The 19,140-nt window shown below is 43.1% G+C and overlaps 1 protein-coding gene across 1 annotated transcript in view; it reads right to left on the reverse strand.

Moving 5' to 3' along the window:
- LOC307209926 (cytosolic phospholipase A2 epsilon-like) overlaps nt 1-19,140 on the reverse strand; it is a 47,130-nt gene that overhangs the window by 18,976 nt on the left and 9,014 nt on the right. The window contains exons 3-7 of the mRNA XM_079965352.1: nt 16,718-16,793; nt 11,781-11,917; nt 10,633-10,764; nt 8,942-8,982; nt 542-584 (exon numbers count right to left, since the gene is read on the reverse strand). Of these exons, the coding sequence (XP_079821478.1) occupies nt 542-584; nt 8,942-8,982; nt 10,633-10,764; nt 11,781-11,917; nt 16,718-16,793 (429 nt within the window). The remainder of the gene's footprint in view (nt 1-541; nt 585-8,941; nt 8,983-10,632; nt 10,765-11,780; nt 11,918-16,717; nt 16,794-19,140) is intronic.

Below are 19,140 nucleotides of genomic sequence, written 5' to 3' on the forward strand. Positions count from 1 at the left end.
GCTGGAGAGAGAGCTCTGGACCATTACATTGTCACCCAACCAGTTGGTCATATCCAGGCAGCTCTCTGATGACTGTTATTAGTCCTGCTTGATTAATGTTAACAAATTACCCTATTTTCCATGTAACCATAAAAGCCCAAAGAGGGTGTGATCCAGGTGGTTAAATGGCCTACATAGTTCTCATCAGGCTAGTAATTTCTAATCAACAACAAGAAGAAAAACATATGTAATTGCAAACCTCTTCCAAAAAGGAAAAAAATATATATTTTAAGGGCTGATACATTCAAGTTGTGGGGTAGGAGATAGGGTTCAAGTGAATAACAACAACAAAACCACTGGAAGGAATAGCAGCTTGGTTGAAACCATTTTAACCAACAGATATCATCTGCATTAGCTGAGCTGAAATAGGCAGAAGCAAGCAATTTAATCCCACAGTACAGAAGCAGCACAGAGTGTTCCTTGCTTACTGCAAGACAGTATGGGTTAAGGTTTGCATACAGCAGCCATTTCATAGAAAAGGACTCTGAAAATGAATAATTACCACCAAAGTTCCATTTGTAATGATGTTTTCAGGATCATTTGGGCTGAAAAACAAAATGGCAGATGAAAATATTACAATCTGTTAATATTTTCTATGGGACCTTTAAGGCACAAAATACATTGTATTTAGTTAGGTATTATACCTTAACACCTTATTACTTATATCCTTCTCATTGCATAGGTTTTTATAGCCAACAGGGTCTTTTGACAGATGGGAAACAGAGATGTAAAGATATATCCATTATGGACAGAAGTAAACAATGTTGGAAAAGACATTTAACTTCTAGAGCAGGGCTGGAGAACCTGGAGTCCTCTGGTTGTTGGAGGTTGGGAGTTGGAGTCCAACAATATTTGGAGAGTCACAGCTTCCCATGCCTCTTCTAGAGCTCTGGGTGTTAAGCTACAGAACGAGGAGATGTGCTGCTGGTCTTCCTATAATTCTTCCACTAGCCTCATATATGTTGTCATAGATTAGTGCCGCAATGGACCCCAGAATCAGATTCACTTCAGTGTAGTAGACTTCTGAAGCAAGTTATTCAATGTGAATCCACACTGCATCATGTGATTGGAGCTCCATGTTATGGAGCGAGAGAATTTCCAAGGCATCTGGTGGGTGGGTGGAATGGCAGGTCTCCTGACCCATCCTGACATCATGCCCTAATAATCAAAATGACCCCTAGTCTCCACCTTCAGCTGGGAGGGGGGGTGGATTCTTGCAACAGCGACTACCTGAAAGCCTTTCTTTCAGTGCCACTTAGCTCTCAGCCCCCGGATCCCCAAAGGTGCTGTCTCCCCCCCCCCAGCACAAATGGAGCTTAGAAACTCTCTTGATGTCAGTGTTCAATTGCTCTGCTGATCTTATATCCAGTCATTCCATCTCTGACACTGGCAGTCCCAACTGGCAGGGCTGTCTTTAGCAGATGCAGCGTTGGGGTGCAAATATGCACCCAGAGCCCCCAAATTACCACGGATAGTGTTGGGGTAGCCCTAGCTGCGCACTGCCAACCATCGGGGGTGCAACTCTCCCCATGCCGCTGCAAGAGAGCGATTCCCTCAGAGGCTTGGGAGTGAAGATGCGCCCCCCCAAGCCTCCTCGGGAGGAGAGCAATACCCACAGAGGCTTGGGAGGGAAGCTGCGCACCCACCAGCCATGTGGTTGGTGGGGCACAGCTTCCATCCTAAGCCTCTGTGGGGATCGCTCTCCTCCAGAGGAGGCTTGGGAGGGAAGCTGCACGTCCACCAGCCTTATGGTTGGCGGGGCGCACCTGGCGGGCGTGCAGGGAAAGGGGAGGCTGCCAGCAAAGCCGCGCTGCTCTCCCACTTGCTGGGGCACCACTGAGAGGCCAGCGCCCTGGCGCGATGCACCACTAAGCCCTGTGGAAAAGATGGCTCTGCCAACTGGCTCCTTTGGTACTCTGTGGTTTATACTATTCTTACCTTCTAATACAAAGCTGCCATGAGCTGCTCCTGATTGTGAGCCCTATAGCCCAGCATGAGGAGGTTTCACGAGTTGTAGGGAAGGAGAAAATGTCCCTTTCTTTTTCCCACCTCCTAAAAGGACTCCACTTCTGTGGACCCTGAGGATTGCTACAAGCAGTTCTTAGGTGGCAGGGAGATCAGGGCCAGTCCAAGACAGTTTGCTGCCTGAAGCAGAAGACAAGATGGCACATTCCTACACACATGTAGTTCCACAAAGAGAAGTGACTGGACTGGCAGCAGACCCTTACTTCAAGAAGAATGCCCCCAGCATTTGTCACCTTAAGCAATTGCCTCACTCTGCCTAACGGTAGGGCCAGAGAATCAGAAGAATCTATTTGCAACAGCCACAAGCCATAGCAATACAACAGACTGAAGACAGACGTAAAAACTTAATACAAAATACATTCTGGAGGTTTACATCTATAATCAAATAATAGATCTTATTCTAATCGCCCCTGCTAAAGAAAATTGTCATTTTTGCTGTCACCTGGTTATCTTGATCTGCTAGAAGGAAGGACACAGTAGCAGTGGTTGAGTAGAAGAGGAGTGTGTACTACAACAGAAACACTGGCAGCTTTCTTACACCAAGTGAGACCACTACTCCAGCTTACTCAGTATTATCAAAACTGTCTGGCTACAGCTCTCCGGGGAAGGCTCTCTCCTATACTTACCTGGAAGTGTCAGGGATTTAACCTTGGGCCTACTGCATACTCTGAGTTACTAGTCTTTGTTGTGGATCCTTATTTGTAGCAACTGAAGACTTTCCAAGAATTTTTGCTTCAGGGCCTGCTAGTAAGCCAAGTCCTGACATTGTAATGTTGGCAGGTCTGTTTATTGGATTTATTTATTTTTATTTTTTGGTCTTTTTAGTAGTCAAAAGTCATTTTAGATAGCATGTGGAGTCTCATATGCAGCCATGAATCAACTGTCTTCAGCCAAAGGAAGCAAGAGCAGCCAGTGGAGTATTTCAAACAAAGAATATTGAGGTTCATAATGTGTTCTGGCAAAATGAAATTTACACCCTTCATTACACCCCAAAACTTCCAAAGTAGTGTGTAAAAGAATAGAGGAGAGGGAGAGTCCCTTGACAGAACATCATAACGTAACCTAGGACTCAGCTAGATTGGTAAAGAAAAAGTGATTTATATGCATTGAATATGCGATATAATGTTCCACCAGATGGCATTATGGAGTCCCGTTTTTCTCTATCTGGTTGCCCTGTTTAAATTTACAGCATTTAACTGAAACACTTCTTTGGTGTGTCTAGATCCAGCCCAAGTGTTAATGTTATATAGTAGCAAATTTAGCTTCTGCTAAAATTTTAAAAAAGGAGGGGGCACGGGTGGCGCTGTGGGTTAAACCACAGAGCCTAGGACTTGTGGATCAGAAGGTTGGAGGTTCAAATCCGTGCAACGGGGTGAGCTCCCGTTGCTCGGTCCCTGCTCCTGCCAACCTAGCAGTTCAAAAACACCTCAAAGTGCAAGTATATAAATAGGTACCGCTCTGGCGGGAAGGTAAACGGCGTTTCCATGCGCTGCTCTGATTTGCCAGAAGCGGCTTAGTCAAGCTGTACACCGGCTCCCTCAGCCAATAAAGCGAGATGAGCACCGCAACCCCAGAGCCGGTCATGACTGGACCTAATGGTTAGGGGTCCCTTTACCTTTACCTTTAAAACTAAAAAAAAAAAAAGGAGAAACTAATGTTGAGTGTGAATGTGTGCAACAGAAGAAAAGATGGAATCAAACTCTGATAATGCAAGGGGAGACAGTGTGAAATATACATCTAAAATGTAAGAAGTACTGTATATGTTCTGGGAAAATAACTGGAAGTTAAATGATAAAAGGGAACAATGGGTGGCACATCATGTGTATGGCGTGTGAAATCTCCTAGCACCATTATCAGCAGCAATTGCACAAAAAATTCCCATCTGGCTACAACCTATAAGCACTGTTCTGACAAATGTTCCCCACCCCCCCCCAAAAAAAAGAAAAGTTGCCCCAAATGCTCCAGGCAAATTTATAGTGGGCCTTACTGAACACTTCTTTCTTTCATGGCTCGCCAAATGCCAGGATTATTCATTAATCTCTGACTAAAACAATCCCATAAGGATTCAACTCAGTCAATATCTCCAATGGCACAGATATGAAACATTTCTACCAAAATGAAATGAATACATAAGTTGGTGTGAAGTTTGGTCTAAAGGGCTGTCTTTTCTCCTGAAAAACACTTGGATGGGTTCACAAAATAATTCACCTTCATCTCGCTGTGAGAATGTAAATATTGTAGGGGACAACCCAGTGCAGTGTAGTGGCCAAAGAACAGGACAAAGACTAGGAAAATTCAGGTTTAGATCTCTTGGGTCAGTTATGCTCTCCCAGCATAACCTACCACACAGGGGTGTTGTGAAGATTCAATAGGGTGGAGCATGAAGAAACTTGTTAGCCATTCGGAACTCCATAGAGGGAGGGTGATTTAAAAATGCAATAAAATAAATTATAAAAACAGTGCCAGCACTAAAACAAATACTTAAAAAACATAAACGAATACTTTACTAAAAAGAAAAAAGCATACAAGTTTGATTTTTCTTCATAGTCAATGTTTTAATATATATCTTATACATTTTATACATTTATTTACATTTTTCTTTAGCTTTTTTTCTTTGTGGTTTTCACGTAAGCTTCTTGCTATTCCAGGAATACATAATTGTGCTCAGTTTCAAATCTGTTGGAAAGAGAGAAAAGTTAAATTAACCACCCATAGGCAGCATGTCCACAAAGATCAATGTTTAGGAATCAAACTCCCTCCTATGAGCCCAGATCCATGAGTAGGGCTTTCATGGTTTCCTCATCCATCTCCACAGCAAGAAGATGCCACAGAAGGGCTGGTGGGAACCACAATATTCACATAATACAAGGTGAGAAGTTTGTCTTCCATGCCTTGTTACATACTCTTTAACCTTCTTCTCTCAGTCAAATGCCCCAAAGTGGGGAAAGGATGCCTTCTGGTATAGACATGCCCTATAAATTACGTTTAGGAATGTGAAGCGCCATTTGCTTCTTCGAGAACTACAAAAAGTTTATTAACCTCGAATCCTGTGCTCCGTTAGAAGCCAGGAGGCCTAGGGATATCGATACTGCGAATCCACCGGATCCAGCGTGTTCCCGTCGCTATAAGGCCTCCTTCATTATCACCACCACGAGGAACAGGAGGAGGAGCAGTAGTACGTGCAGCAGCAGCAACTCGGGGCTGTCTTTGGACCCTATGAACAAACAAGAGGAAAAAATGTTGTCACTTGTGAAACACGACAAAGCAATACAGGAAAACAAAAACACACCAATGGAGTAACTTAAGAAGAGGAAGAACTTACCTCCTCAGTCTCTGCCTACTGAGGCATCAGTTGCCTCCTTTAGGCAAATCTGGCCTCCATGTGGAGACTCAGTGGAGGATGGCAAAAGCATTCCATGATTCACCCCTGTGTAAAAAGGTAAAGGACCCCTGGACGGTTAAGTCCAGTCAAAGGCGACCTTGGGGTTGTGGCACTCATCTCGCTTTCAGGCCGAGGGAGCCGACGTTTGTCCACAGACAGCTTTCCGGGTTATGTGGACAGCATGACTAAGCCACTTCTGGTGCAACAGAACACCGTGATGGAAGCCAGAGTGCACAGAAACACCGTTTACCTTCCCACCACAGCGGTACCTATTTATCTGTTTGCACTGGTGTGCCTTCAAACTGCTAGGTTGGCAGGAGCTGGGACAGAGCAACGGGAGCTCATTGCGTCGCACGGATTTGAACTGCTGACGTTCTGATAGGCAAACCCAAGAGGCTCAGTGGTTTAGACCACAGCGCCAACCCCTGTGTACAGCTCCTCCAAGTGGTCAGAGGAATCATGGCATCTGGCTCAAGCATGAAGTTCATACACACCTGCTTCACAACATGATGCTCCCCAGCTTGAAGCACTCAGCTTGTGAACGGAGCACTTTGTCCCCCAAAGTTCTTCTCTGGCTCAGTAAATTTCTGGACATGTGTGCCACAACAATAACTACTCAACAGAGATATCAGGAGTCTGAGATGCCCTGAACATGCTCACAACAGAAACCACAAGCCTTGGGCCTTGTGGTTTCCAGGGCTCCTGGATATCCCTACTGAATCCCTGCTGCTGCCATTTCAGTGTCCCAGGCATCAGAAAGGAATGGCCATTGCTCCCACTGCAGCAAGGTCGGTGAAGGTAAAGGGGCAGAATTCAGGAATTTACAGGTGTGGGAGAAGGAGATGGGAGGAGGAAATGGCATTTTGACCCATTCACACTCCCCATGATGTTATCAGAACTGCAGCACAACTTCCACATATTGGTACCGAGCCCAGAAAAATGAGATGTGTTGAAATATACAAATTGAGCTGAAGAGAGTTCACCCATCACTAATTTTGTTCATGGACCACGTAACACCCAAAGCAAATACTGATGTCTCGTAATATCAGAAAGAAGCGCAGCTGCAATGCTGTAATGTACACAAACACACCGACAACAGTTGTCAAATTCAAAATTTCACCATTTTTGGGTGCCAGCAATTCTCCCCAGGCATTTCACGTTGACCTGCGATTTTAGTAGGTGTAAATGTTTTTAAATGACTCATTTTATTTGTTATATTTTATTTTTGTGTATCTTGTTTTTAATGTTTGTTTCTTATTGGTACTGTCTTGTAAAGCACTTAGAGGCATTTTGTTCGAGTAAGTGGTATACGTATTTTGTTAAGTAAAATAAAAAAAATAATGTTAACTATTGAATCAATCGATTTTGTTATGGTTGTGATGGCATATAATACCAAATGTAAAGGTAATTTCCAATGCCAGGTATGTAGTGATGGGAGAGTGGAGAGAGAGGGAGGGAGGGAGGGAGGGAGGGAGACAGAGAGAGAGAGAGAGAGAGAGAGAGAGAGAGAGAGAGAGAGAGAGAGAGAGAACTGGCTCAACTTGGAACAAGAAGTTCCCCTTTACAAATCCACACATAAAATTCCCAGAAAAATGGCATGGCATACAAACTGAAAGTTGTTCCAATAGAAATTATTAAACCAAAGTTAAAATAACACCTGCTTAAGAGTTAGTGATTCCTTCCAACTATGATTCTGTGATGAGATGTTTCAAGTGATGTTTAGCGCTCATGAACCACACTGAGCTACAGTGGTACCTCGGGTTACAGACGCTTCAGGTTACAGACTCCGCTAACCCAGAAATAGTACCTCGGGTTCAGAACTTTACCTCAGGATGAGAACAGAAATCGCACAGTGGCAGCACAGTTGCAGCAGTAAGCCCCATTAGCTGAAGTGGTACCTCAGATTAAGAACAGTTTCAGGTTAAGAACAGACCTCTGGAATGAATTAAGTTCTTAAGCCGAGATACCACTGTACTTGTCTCCAGTGGCAGATAAGCAAGGGCAGCAGAACGAACTCCCCCTGCCCTGTCTGCCTGAGGCTGCACTGCCCAAGCTGACAAAATGAGCACACCCCAGACCAGTTGCTGCCACACCATTCAAACTCCTGCTGCTGGCAGCAACTGCCTGCCTGAGCCCTCTGTGGCCAGGCCAATGCCTTGCTGAGATGTGAAGCGCCAGTGTCACCCCACCTGAGCTCCCCACTGACACCTCCTTGATTTATCTTCCCCATCTAAAATGGTCAGGCCTCCTTGCATTTTGAAAACATGTATAAAGACACGGTCAGAAAAAAATCTGAAATCACACGCCCTTGTCCTTTCAGAAGGACCAGCGTCAAATCTTAGAGCCACTTCAAACATGATGAATCACTATTACATGCAAGGGGAAATGGAAAACTATTGGCAATTGCTGCTCACCTGACTACTTCGTTCACTACATGGTGTACAAGTAAGGTTAATGATTCACATTTTCCCAACCCATATACGTAGTGAAGCAGATCCAGGAGAGGTACACACTCCGCTTGCACACTTCTCCCACATTATTTGAACATATTTGGAGCATCTCTTAGACGCATGCACTCCATCTCCCAAAGCTCCTGGGACTAAGGTCATTTGCAGTTAGTGCCATTTTTAATAAACAAAGACACACAATTTAGAATATTTCCAGGTGAGTTCCCTTCCAGGCATTTTTAAGATACAAAGAGTAAACCATAAGCAGAGTATAAATGGGTTCAGGTTTTATGTGTTTCATCCGTTTCTGGGATAAAAATGATATAAGGAAATAAGACACCACTATGCAGCCAGTTTTTCAGCCTGAAGAATGATACCTGATAGTGAATATACTAATCCAAACAGGGTTGGAACACACAGAGGGCCAAAGACTGAGGCCACCACAGAACCAATGTACAGTTTCACAGCCACTCTTTCAGTGGATAACATTCTCTGAATTTTAGTATAAAAAATAAAAACCTCGGGACCAGATTCAACTAAGCTATTCTGCTAATGGAAGCCAGCGCAAAGCTCCTACAAGTGCAAGAGGGCTTCTCCCACACACCTCCCCTCAAAGTGCTACCACATCTTTACACCAGATTTCATTAGCATGAAAGAAATGGTTTTGAATTTGCATTTTTTAAACCTGCCATATTTTGAATTGGCGAGACTTTTTTTTTCTTTGCTTTGTTTTTGTATCCTATTGTATGCTCGTAATTCAGCTGAAATGCTGATGGTAAAAAAATGAGCCTCTTTTCGGTTTCATTGAGTAATCTCAGCACAGCTAATTTCTCTCACCAAGGCAAACACACCAGCAAATAACAGATTCCTAAGCCACGCAAGAAATGTGTTTGCGGCAGCCCTGCTAATCGACCATTATATCCACAGTCTCGCCAACATCTGTGTTACACACAAACACACAAGTTAAATTATAATTGCCTCTTATAGCTGCACTGATGTGATTCTGCACATAAATTATAGTCTTTACAATATTAAGAGTTGTACTCACATGGGCTGTAATGTGAACTCTACCTCCAACTCTTCCTGTGTCTAAAAAAAAAATAGGAAAAAGAATGACTCCCCCCTATACAAAATCTGCTTTTCTACTTATCCATTGATAATATTTTTTTTTTTTGGCACTTTACCTTTCTCCCAGCTTGCAGAGAAGAAAGTAGAGTCAAGTAATGATTACGCCTCATTATCATAAGTATCATTTTATGTGTTCAAAGTATTTCAATATCAATGTATACTATTTGGCTGCTACAACCTTAGTTCCTTCCTGAAAACAGTCCCAGTAGTTCTCCACTCCTTCCATGCCCATGAGGAGGAGACAGGAAGCTTCCATTTCCAATTTTAAACAACCCAGTATTCCCCATGACATTCAAACTTGGGGGACTTTGATTTGTTTAAATTATGGTTAGTGAAATAAACCAGGATTTGACTGTTCTCAAGCCATGATTTAAACAATCCACAGTTCCCAGAGTTCAGATGTCACAAGGAACACTGACTTCTTCTAAATCGGGAACAATGTCTTCCAATCTCCTCTGGTACACAAAATAAGTTGAGAGGGGGATTGAATAGATGTATAAACATAGCAGTAAACCATGGCTTTCCCTTATGTATGAACTAAGCTAATGCAAGTTTACATCTGGGAAGTCACACTTGTGTATCTGAACATAATTCAATTATTCCTTCAGGTCCAGAAAATGTGTTGCTTCTAAAAGCAGTGAAGTAAAGTAGCAAGTACATCTCTTGTTTGTAACAATATGAAACACAATATTATTTTGTCATACTCTAAAGGATTCTAATACAATTAAGCTTTAGTGACTTATTTTATAGTTCCATATTTAATAATAAAAATAAATTAACTAGACAACCCTGAATATATTGGATTTTCATTTTCATTTTCATTTTCATTTTTCCCTACTGACAAACTCCATGATTTTCAAAGTTAAAAGGCAAAAACTTCTATGTTATATTCAGCCCAATTGTAATCTAAATTTAAGAGAGCTTAATTTTGAAAAAGCATTTAAGCGATAATTTGGCTATCAACATTATACATGAGCAAAATCAGCAAACAGGTTTACTCTTTAAAATGCACACAAATGACCAAATTTTGACAAAACTCAGTTTCTGCATGCCAAAATTGCTGAGATGTTCACACTTTTGGTCATTATCATATCAGCCTGTGTGCCCCGGAAATGTTATTTAAAAATCCACACATTAATCAAAATGCAATAAAGCGAGTATCTAATGCAGGGTAAAGTCCAATAATGCAATGAGCTGGTTCACATGTACTGCTAAGTCATGCTTAGCATGAATGCATGTAAGCATCCAGGCTCCCAGATAGGAAAATCCATCTGCTTTGCTCTCTCATCTGGTCCTGCTGCTTCTGCAATGCAGAGACCTAAACCATGGTTGGCATAGCACATCATCTGAACCCAGGATTATGGTTTGACTCACTTCAGACAAACCACAAAGTTTGTTAGAGGGCTACATCCCTTGGTTTGTCTTGAGGAGATAAATCACGATCCATGGCTTAGCTCACTGCAACTGCAGAACTAGAAAACTGAGCAAAGCAAGAGTAATGTCCTTTAAGCAACAGTTTAACTTAGTGCTCCGTAGAAATTGAGCCAATATATCACAGGCATGCAGTTGTTTCACTGTACGTATATTTCTCAGTGTAACTTCACCACTCACTGCTGGATTCAAGTTGAAGTTCACACGACTAGTTCGCCCAGTTTGCAGTTTACCGACATCAAAGAGAACTGTGAAAAGGTGGTCATCTTTGGTGAATGTATCTTCATCACAGACTTTTAGCTCCAGAATATTCTAGTAATAGAAACACATTGTGATAATAATTCTTTTTAGAAACCTGTATTTTGAGTTTCAAAGAAATGACAAATGAACTATGCAGGCTAGCGTATGCAAGTTCTGTTTCTTTAGGTCCATGAGGGATATGTAAATAAAACAGCCTATACTTCTGGTTCCTCACTCCTAAAACTTATAGGCCTCTCCCCCCGAAGCTGTGTTTTCAGATGTCAACTGTTCTTTGCTGTTCTCTTTTCAGAAGCAAGTAAAGAGATTTTGGAGACTGCTATTTTTCTATTGTTTTATATAATTTTAAGCTGTGCTTTTATATTGTTTGAACAATGTGTTTGCTTTTATTTCATTCTGTAAACTGCCTTGTGAAGATTGCTATTGTAAGAGAGTCTGTAAGCTTATTTTAGTTTTGTTTAACAGCGTTTATAAATCTAAACTTGAAAAAATGAATGAAATTCTTAATTTTAATCAACAGTGTTGCACACTTTGGGAGTTCATCTTATGTGGGGGGGATTACTAAAGGTAAATACCCACATTTTGCCTGCATACTGCTTAAATTATTATTTTTAATGCTTTGGGTCACTATGCTCATTCAGGGTGGAATCCATTTGGTTCCCTTGTGAGATGTTGCAGTGTGGACTGCTCCTGCTCGGGCTTCCAGCCAGCCTTCCTTCCAGGATATTCTATTCCATTACCCCTCTACCCCAATTTTCTCAAACCCCCTCCTCACCTAAAAGTTGGTATTCCATGTCTGCTGAGCATGATCAGTCTTTACTACACTGTTTTGTGGTGGGTTCCCTGTCCGTCTGTCCCCCCCCCCCCCACACACACACATAGGTTTTTTCACTAAATATATTTTAGGGTTTCTGCAACCCTTTGAGTTCCTCCAAACCCTGCCACTTCCCTCTTGCATGCAGATGTCGTCCTAGACTCAGAGAATGAGTTTGGGAATAGTATATAAGATTCATTTGTTAAGAGAACCTAATTAGAATGAGCAACATGGAAAAAAATACACATGGCCTCACCTTTACACGGCTGTCAATCCTGTAGCAAAAGGATTGATTCCACACTGGATTTTTACTGTTGGAAACAGTTATGGTCCGGACTTTTTCACTTGTAGCAGTTGGCAAGGATAGACACACGTAGCAATCAGATTCAGTAACTGTAGAATAAGGGGATAAATTATATGGGGGTCCTTCAATGCTGAAACAGATAGAGCATTACTGAGGTCTCATCTGCATTATAAATTTACAGCAGTATCATACCACTTTAGCCAGTCATGGTCTCCCCCCCCCAAAAAAAGTAGAGTTTGTTAAGAGACCCATATTCCCCTCCCAGAGCTACAGTACAGTTTCCTGGGAGGAGGGACTGTCTGTTAAACCACTTAGGGAATTGTAGGTCTGTGAGGGCAATAGGGAAGGGTGCTGGAGTCTGACTCAGGGGATGGGGGGTAGTGTTTGGTGGGGACCGGTACCAGCCAGGAGGCAAGAATCAGAGGCAGGAGGCAAGCTTCAGAGCTAGAGGAAGAGGAAGAGGAGGAAAAGGCAGCCAAGGCAAGTGAAGGGCTGGGTGCTTCCCCACCCTACCCTGCACCACTGTCTCCCAGAACCAGGAAGGAATTGAAAAGGGATGTGCAAAGGAAGTTTCCATGCAGGCACCATCGTGGTACATAAACTGGTGGGGAGGGCTGACCCTGTTTCCACAACTGCTCCATAGAGCACAGACCTGGAAATAGCTGCCTAACCATTCAGTAGCATAGCGTGGGTTGCCAGTGTCCAGGGCTGCGCAGAGGAGAGAGTAGGAGGGAGGGAAATGGAGGAAGTTAGCATGCACATTCAACTGTCTAACAGCATCCACATCACCCGGGAGAGAGCAGCAACAGAGATAAGAAAATAAGAGTCGTTCCATTGACTGGAAAGGCCACTTCCTGGTTCACATGGAGAAGCAGCTTTCAACAGAGCCCGGCATTGGAAGTGCACAGCTGTATTGAGGCAGCACTGGGTGTTGAAATTTTGTGGCCCTAATAATTTTGAGCCTGAGACAACTGCCCTTTTGCCATCCCCATGCTACGCCACTGTAGCTCTGAGCCCGGCTTCGGTTGGGGAGGGCGGGATATAAATAAAAATTTATTTTTATTATTATTACTACTACTACTACTACTACTACTATTGGTGTGCGTATATATCCAGAGCTGTAGAAGTGACTGTGTTATCTTTGATAATAGATATTTCACTATCTGCCTTGTGCATTCCTCTGGCTGAGAAGCACCCCTGACAGGGAGAATCAAGGCCTTCTGGGGTATTAAGGCTGTGAGCCCCTCCACCGTAGGTTCAGGTTGTGTGTATATATATATATATATATATATATATATATATATATATACCACATATCATAACGACACCACAGTCGCCGCTGTCCATTATTCTGAAGAAACCAAATCTCACACCACACAGAGATTGGGGTGGCATGTAACAATAATGTCCAAACTAGCCAAAATTCCAGTGTCCTTAAATCTTATTATATACAGTATATAATATATACTGTCTATATAGATATTATATACAATCTGTATTATATACTTTTTGCCAATAGTTTAAAAATACCTCTTCATTGTACTGTTTTATTGTTGTTAGCCGCCCTGAGCCCAGCTTCGGCTGGGGAGGGCGGAATAGAAATAAAATTTATTATTATTATTATTATTATTATTATTATTATTCATAAAGAGCGTGAAAGAATCCACCTGTACCATTTGTCTCAAACTTTAGGCCTCTCTCTTACATAATTGCAGCTTCCTATTACATCACCTCTTTCCTAATAAGCATATCATTTTGTCATCACTAGCCAGCACTTAAGAGCTTTGCATTTTTACATGTACAAGAAAAGACATTTTGCAGAGTGTTGAACTCATATGTGTCCAGTGACTGGTAATTAATTGCCATGTAGCAATGTAAGTCAACAATAATGAATCTCTTGGCAGCTGCAATCTTCAAAGGAGTCACACTCGTTTAGCATTGTCTTGAATATGTAATACCTTGGGTGTTAATTAAAAAAGCCACATCCCCTCCCTTCTATCCCACTTAATGCTCATCAGCATGGATCCAAAAACAAGAAAGCTCAGAGAAGGAAATAATCCTCTTGCCTCCACCTGCCTTACCCCATGGCCAGCTGTGCCCCTAAAATCCTCTGGTGGGTTGTGGGCCTTCATAAACAATGCAGGCTGGAGCACAAGAAGCTGGTGGGAGGGAGGGAGGAAAGGGATGAGAAACTTTTCTTCCATGAACTTCCTTACGTTAACTGGAGGGCTCCAGGCTGGGAAAGGCTGCCACAAGACAATAACAAATTGGCTTATTGGGAAGGGGGGAGCATTCAGATGTGAGGAAACAGGAAGCCAAGCTAATTTGTGGTTTCCTAATTTGTTTCTCCCATTCATTCCTGGTGAGCAGCAAAATGGGAATGATCACGGAGCATGTAGCAGCACACTGCTGACACACAAGAAGAACCACAATGAACCAGAAAACTGGGCTTGGTCATTATGACATGTGAGCATGACCATTGAAGTCCAAAAGTGGGGTGGGGGATAGAAGGCTTTATCCCATGAAGCAAGGAGGAGCAGGAATGTGGGAATAGTGGATGAAAACTCAAAAGTTCCTACTTGAACATAGAGAAACCATTGGTCAAATCAGATCACATTCTCCTTGTCCCTGTGGGTGGAAGGATTAGGAAATCAAACGTTGCCTTTGGATCCTGTGTTGCTGCCAAATGACACAACAGCCATCCCCGTGTAACAATATATGAAACAGCAATGTTAAGATGTTTCATGTTTCTGCAATGCCACAGAGTGGCAATTGACTCATTGTTACAATTAATAAGTCATTACTTGAAGCTATAAGCAGGAAACAAAGTGTGGTGGAGTCACTGGGGCACATACTGTATCATGTTCCTAATAGCTATGAAGTATTCTGCCTGTCAGACAACATATCTGTCTGCCCCAGGTGTCTAAAATGAAAGGAAGTCACAGAGATAACCGCGGCCAAACATTTGCAACGTAACCAGAAATAACTTGTTTTCTACATATAACCCTAAAAGACAAACCTTTCCATAAGGAACCTTATTTTGAGGATTGGGTGGTGGGGAGCCATTAAAACTAAGGATGCTTTTTCCATGGGGTTTCATATATTTAGGTTTTGTTTTGTTTCAATGCAGTTGTTTTTAAAGGATTCCCTTGACAATCAAACATTATTCAGAAAGGATGGATGAGAATTGTCATTTGAAGGTTCATGGAATCTGGTGGACAGTGTGGATTTCTTTTGCAACGATAACTGTTGTGTGGAACTGGGGTGTGCACCAACCACAAGATTCAGTTCACAACCTGATTTGGTACTTCAGACAACAGCTTGATTTGTTCTGAAGCACTTTGGTGTCAAATACAAATCCTGATTTTGGAAGAAGAAGAAGAAAATGAAGCATCATGGCCTTCCTATTCACTAAATTCCAACCCACTGCTCCCTCCATTGGTGGAATAGGAGTAGAGGCAGCAGCAACTTCTGGCGGGATCTCACCAAAACCTCACGAGACCTCACGGTGTGCACAGAATCTCATAAGATTTTGGTGAGAAGCTGCCACTGTGCAAGCTTTGTAAGGGAAGTGGCAGTGTGGGCAGAATTCTACCCCTGTGTAAGGTCAAGTAGAAAGTATATTTCAGATGACCCTGGTGGTCTATCTTGACTCAGTCCATGTTCCTCCTTCATCATATAGATGCCAGCAGGATCTTGAGGGATCATGACAAGTCTTCTCTTGCCGATAGACCCACTCCAGAAATAAGGGAACCCTTTGCAGACATTGCATGAAGACTGAATGCTCAATTTACCAAAGCAGTAGCAACTTCAACAATAGTGTTATACATTTTGGGGACCCCAAAAACCCTAGAAATTAATAAATGGTAAAATCTTCATTATCTGGAGTACTGAAGCAAAGATTGCAGGCCAGTGGAAAAATACAAGCTAAGCTTCCTTTCCAAACCTCACCTGGGATAGAGGCATTAACATGACAAAAGGTTTTTAATCTGTTGGGAGCCACCCAGAGTGGCTGGGGAAACCCAGCCAGATGGGCGGGGTATAAATAAATAATAATTTGCCCATCTAAGAGGAATCTTGGGCCTGGGCAGACAGAAGATTGCCAGGGTAACTGGGTGTGAGATGACAATAAAAGGGTGTCTTTAGAAAGATGTGCTGGGAAGAAGGGGGAGAAAAAAAAGACAGAGATCCATCTTGGGCAGGATGGCTGAAGGCTGGCGGGCTGGGAGAGATGCTTTTGACTCCTGTTCAAGCCCTACTTGAAATGACCATGCTGTAAGATCTGGACTCTCTCCATGCAGACTGATGTTGTAAATATGTGAATAAACCATATTTCTTAAAGCTATGACAGTCTCTGCCACAACTTCAATTCTCCTGGAGTGGATTTTTCTGTGAAAAGGCTTGAGAGCTCAACTGTGCTACTAATCACAAATTTCCAGTTTGATCATGTGCACAAAGGCATCCTGTTCCTTAATTCTTAGCATATGGCTAAGTGAGACACATTTCTGTTTACTCTGCATACAGTGCGCTCCCACCACTGGTTTGGGAAGCAGGGTGCACACAACATTAGCCCCAATCCATACATATCCTGTATCTATCCTGGCATTTCTTATGCAGTGTTGTATTTTGATGGATTCCCCCCCCCCCAAAAAAAAAAAAAACAGCTTCAATCTGGACTGAGAAAAAGAAAAGCCTCATTGCATGTTAAGCTGGTAAGGTGTACACAGCCTATGGCTGCCCAGCTGAGCCACAATTTTGTACTGTGGTACAAAATTTTGGCTGTGGTTGATCAACCTCAGGGTTCTAGCAAAAACAAAGTAGATCTGCAAGTCTGCCCACCCAGCTCTAGAAGGATGGAATATTTGGCAGCAACAGACAGAGATACTCACAAATATCTGCCTTCTGGATATTCCTGGCTCTCAGTATTCTTATTGTGAGGAGTCTGAAAGGAGTTTCTTCTTTGTGCTGATATAAAAAAGCAACAATAAATGAATGGACATGGGGATTTGAGGGTGCCCATTAACATGCATATATACAAATAGGATGGGAAATGAATGACATAGCATAAAACGGGGAAAAGTTTTGCTTCTGCAATTTGGTGATTTCTCACTGATGCAATGCAGTACTTCACAAAACACCTGCCCTGTTTGTATTGCATATTTTAGAAAAAAGTGTTAAAGAGTTAGAGAAACAAATAAGTAGAAATTTATTAGAGTCAAGCCTCACAACCCCAAGCAGGAAACATTTCTCTGAGTGTCATTTCTAGCCAAGGAGAGTCCTTATGAGACCTCTCCTCTTTAATAACAATAACAATAACAATAACAATAATAACAATAATAATAAGTTATTATGTATACCCCACCCATCTGGCTGGGTTTCCCCAGCCACTCTGGGCGGCTTCTAACAAAACACTAAAATACAGTAACCTATTAAACATTAAAAGCTTCCCTAAACAGGGCTGCCTTTAGATGTCTTCTAAAAGTTTGGTAGTTATTTTTCTCTTTGACATCTGGTGGGAAGGCATTCCACAGGGCGGACGCCACTACTGAGAAGGCCCTCTGCCTGGTTCCCTGTAACTTGGCTTCTCGCAGCGAGGGAACCACCAGAAGGCCCGCAGCGCTGGACCTCAGTGTCCAGGCTGAACGATGGGGTTGGAGATGCTCCTTCAGATATACTGGACCGAGGCCATTTAGGGCTTTAAAGGTCAGCACCAACACTTTGAATTGTGCTCGGAAACGTACTGGGAGCCCATCTTTGATAGTGAGCCCTCTTCATCACTTCCCAAAGTAGGGATCTCCGCACACACACACTTGGGGAAGGTAGAGAATGGAGGACCTGCTGCAAACAGGGTCTCAGCATAAGAGCAGGTAGACAAGGAGCTGGATATATGAGTCTCCGACTCCTCTTTGCTTTTGCAGGGTTAATAGCTCCTCACTGAGCTCACTGGGCTTCCGGCTCCAGAAATCTTCCTGACTCAGCTACTGCTACGGCCCTGACTCTGGCTCCAGCCTCCTGGAATCATTAAAAGCAAAACAAGTCTATCAGTGACAGCTTGTTCCTTGCTGCACAAGTTCATATCTGTGCATCTGGCAGCTTCGCTGCTACAATTGTTTTAACTCTGTGTTTTTTAAAAAAAAAATATGTGGGGTTTTGTTACTGTTGTTTTTTTCTTGAGGGGAGATGTGCCTGGGAAGACAGGAGCTGGGAAGAGCAGGGGCCCAATTCTAAGTGCTGGTTTTGACCTATACAGTGGTACCTTGGGATGTGAACGGGATCCATTCCAGAGCCCCGTTCCCATCCTAAACAGAATGTAAAACGCGACTGCATGTCTGCACGTGTGCGGGTCGCGTTTTGCCGCTTTCGTACATGCGCGTGACATCATTTTGACCGTCTGCACATTCGCGAGCTGCAAACCCTGGAAGCAACGCTCTCCATTACTTCCAGGTTGCCACGGAGCAACCCGAAAATACTTATCCTGAAGCGTATTTATCCCGAGGTATGGCTGTAAAGCCTTAAATGGCTCAGGACTGCAATACCTCAATGACCACCTCTCTCCTTATGAAATTACCCGGACCCTGCAATCATCATCTGAGGCCCTTCTTCAGGTCCCTCCTCCATGAGAGGTCTGGAGGGTGGCAAAACAAGAAGTCTTTTCAGGAGTGACTTCCTGATGTGGAATGCTCTCCCCAGGGAGGCTCGCCTAGCACCTTCATGCCATATCTCTAGTAAAGGTAAAGGGACCCCTGACCATTAGGCCCAGTCATGACCGACTCTGGGGTTGCATGTTCATCTTGCTCTATAGGCTGAGGAAGCCAGCGTTTGTCCGCAGACAGCTTCCGGGTCATGTAGCCAGCATGATTAAGCCACTTCTGGCAAAGCAGAGCAGCGCACGGAAACACCGTTTACCTTCCCGCCAGAACGGTACCTATTTATCTACTTGCACTTTGACGGGTTAGCAGGAGCAGGGACCGAACAACGGGATCTCACCCCGTCACGGGGATTCAAACCACCAACCTTCTGATCGGCAAGCCCTAGGCTCTGTGGTTTAACCCACAGCGCCACCCGCTTCCCTATCTTTAGGCGCCAAGCAAAAAAGCAAAAACATTCATCTTCTTCCAGGCCTTTGGGTAATTAAACAATCTATGGCCTTTTAAACTGTGGGGAGGGTTATAGTTTTTGTTTGTTATTATGTTAGGTATATTGTAAACCACCTTGTGATCCTCAGATGAAAGGAGGTACAGCAAATTAATAAATAATAACATAAATAAACAATGATAATGTAACCTGTTGTGGCAAACTACGTTTCCCCAGG

The sequence above is a fragment of the Podarcis cretensis genome (assembly GCF_951804945.1).
Source record: "Podarcis cretensis genome assembly, chromosome: 1".
NCBI lineage: Eukaryota > Metazoa > Chordata > Lepidosauria > Squamata > Lacertidae > Podarcis > Podarcis cretensis.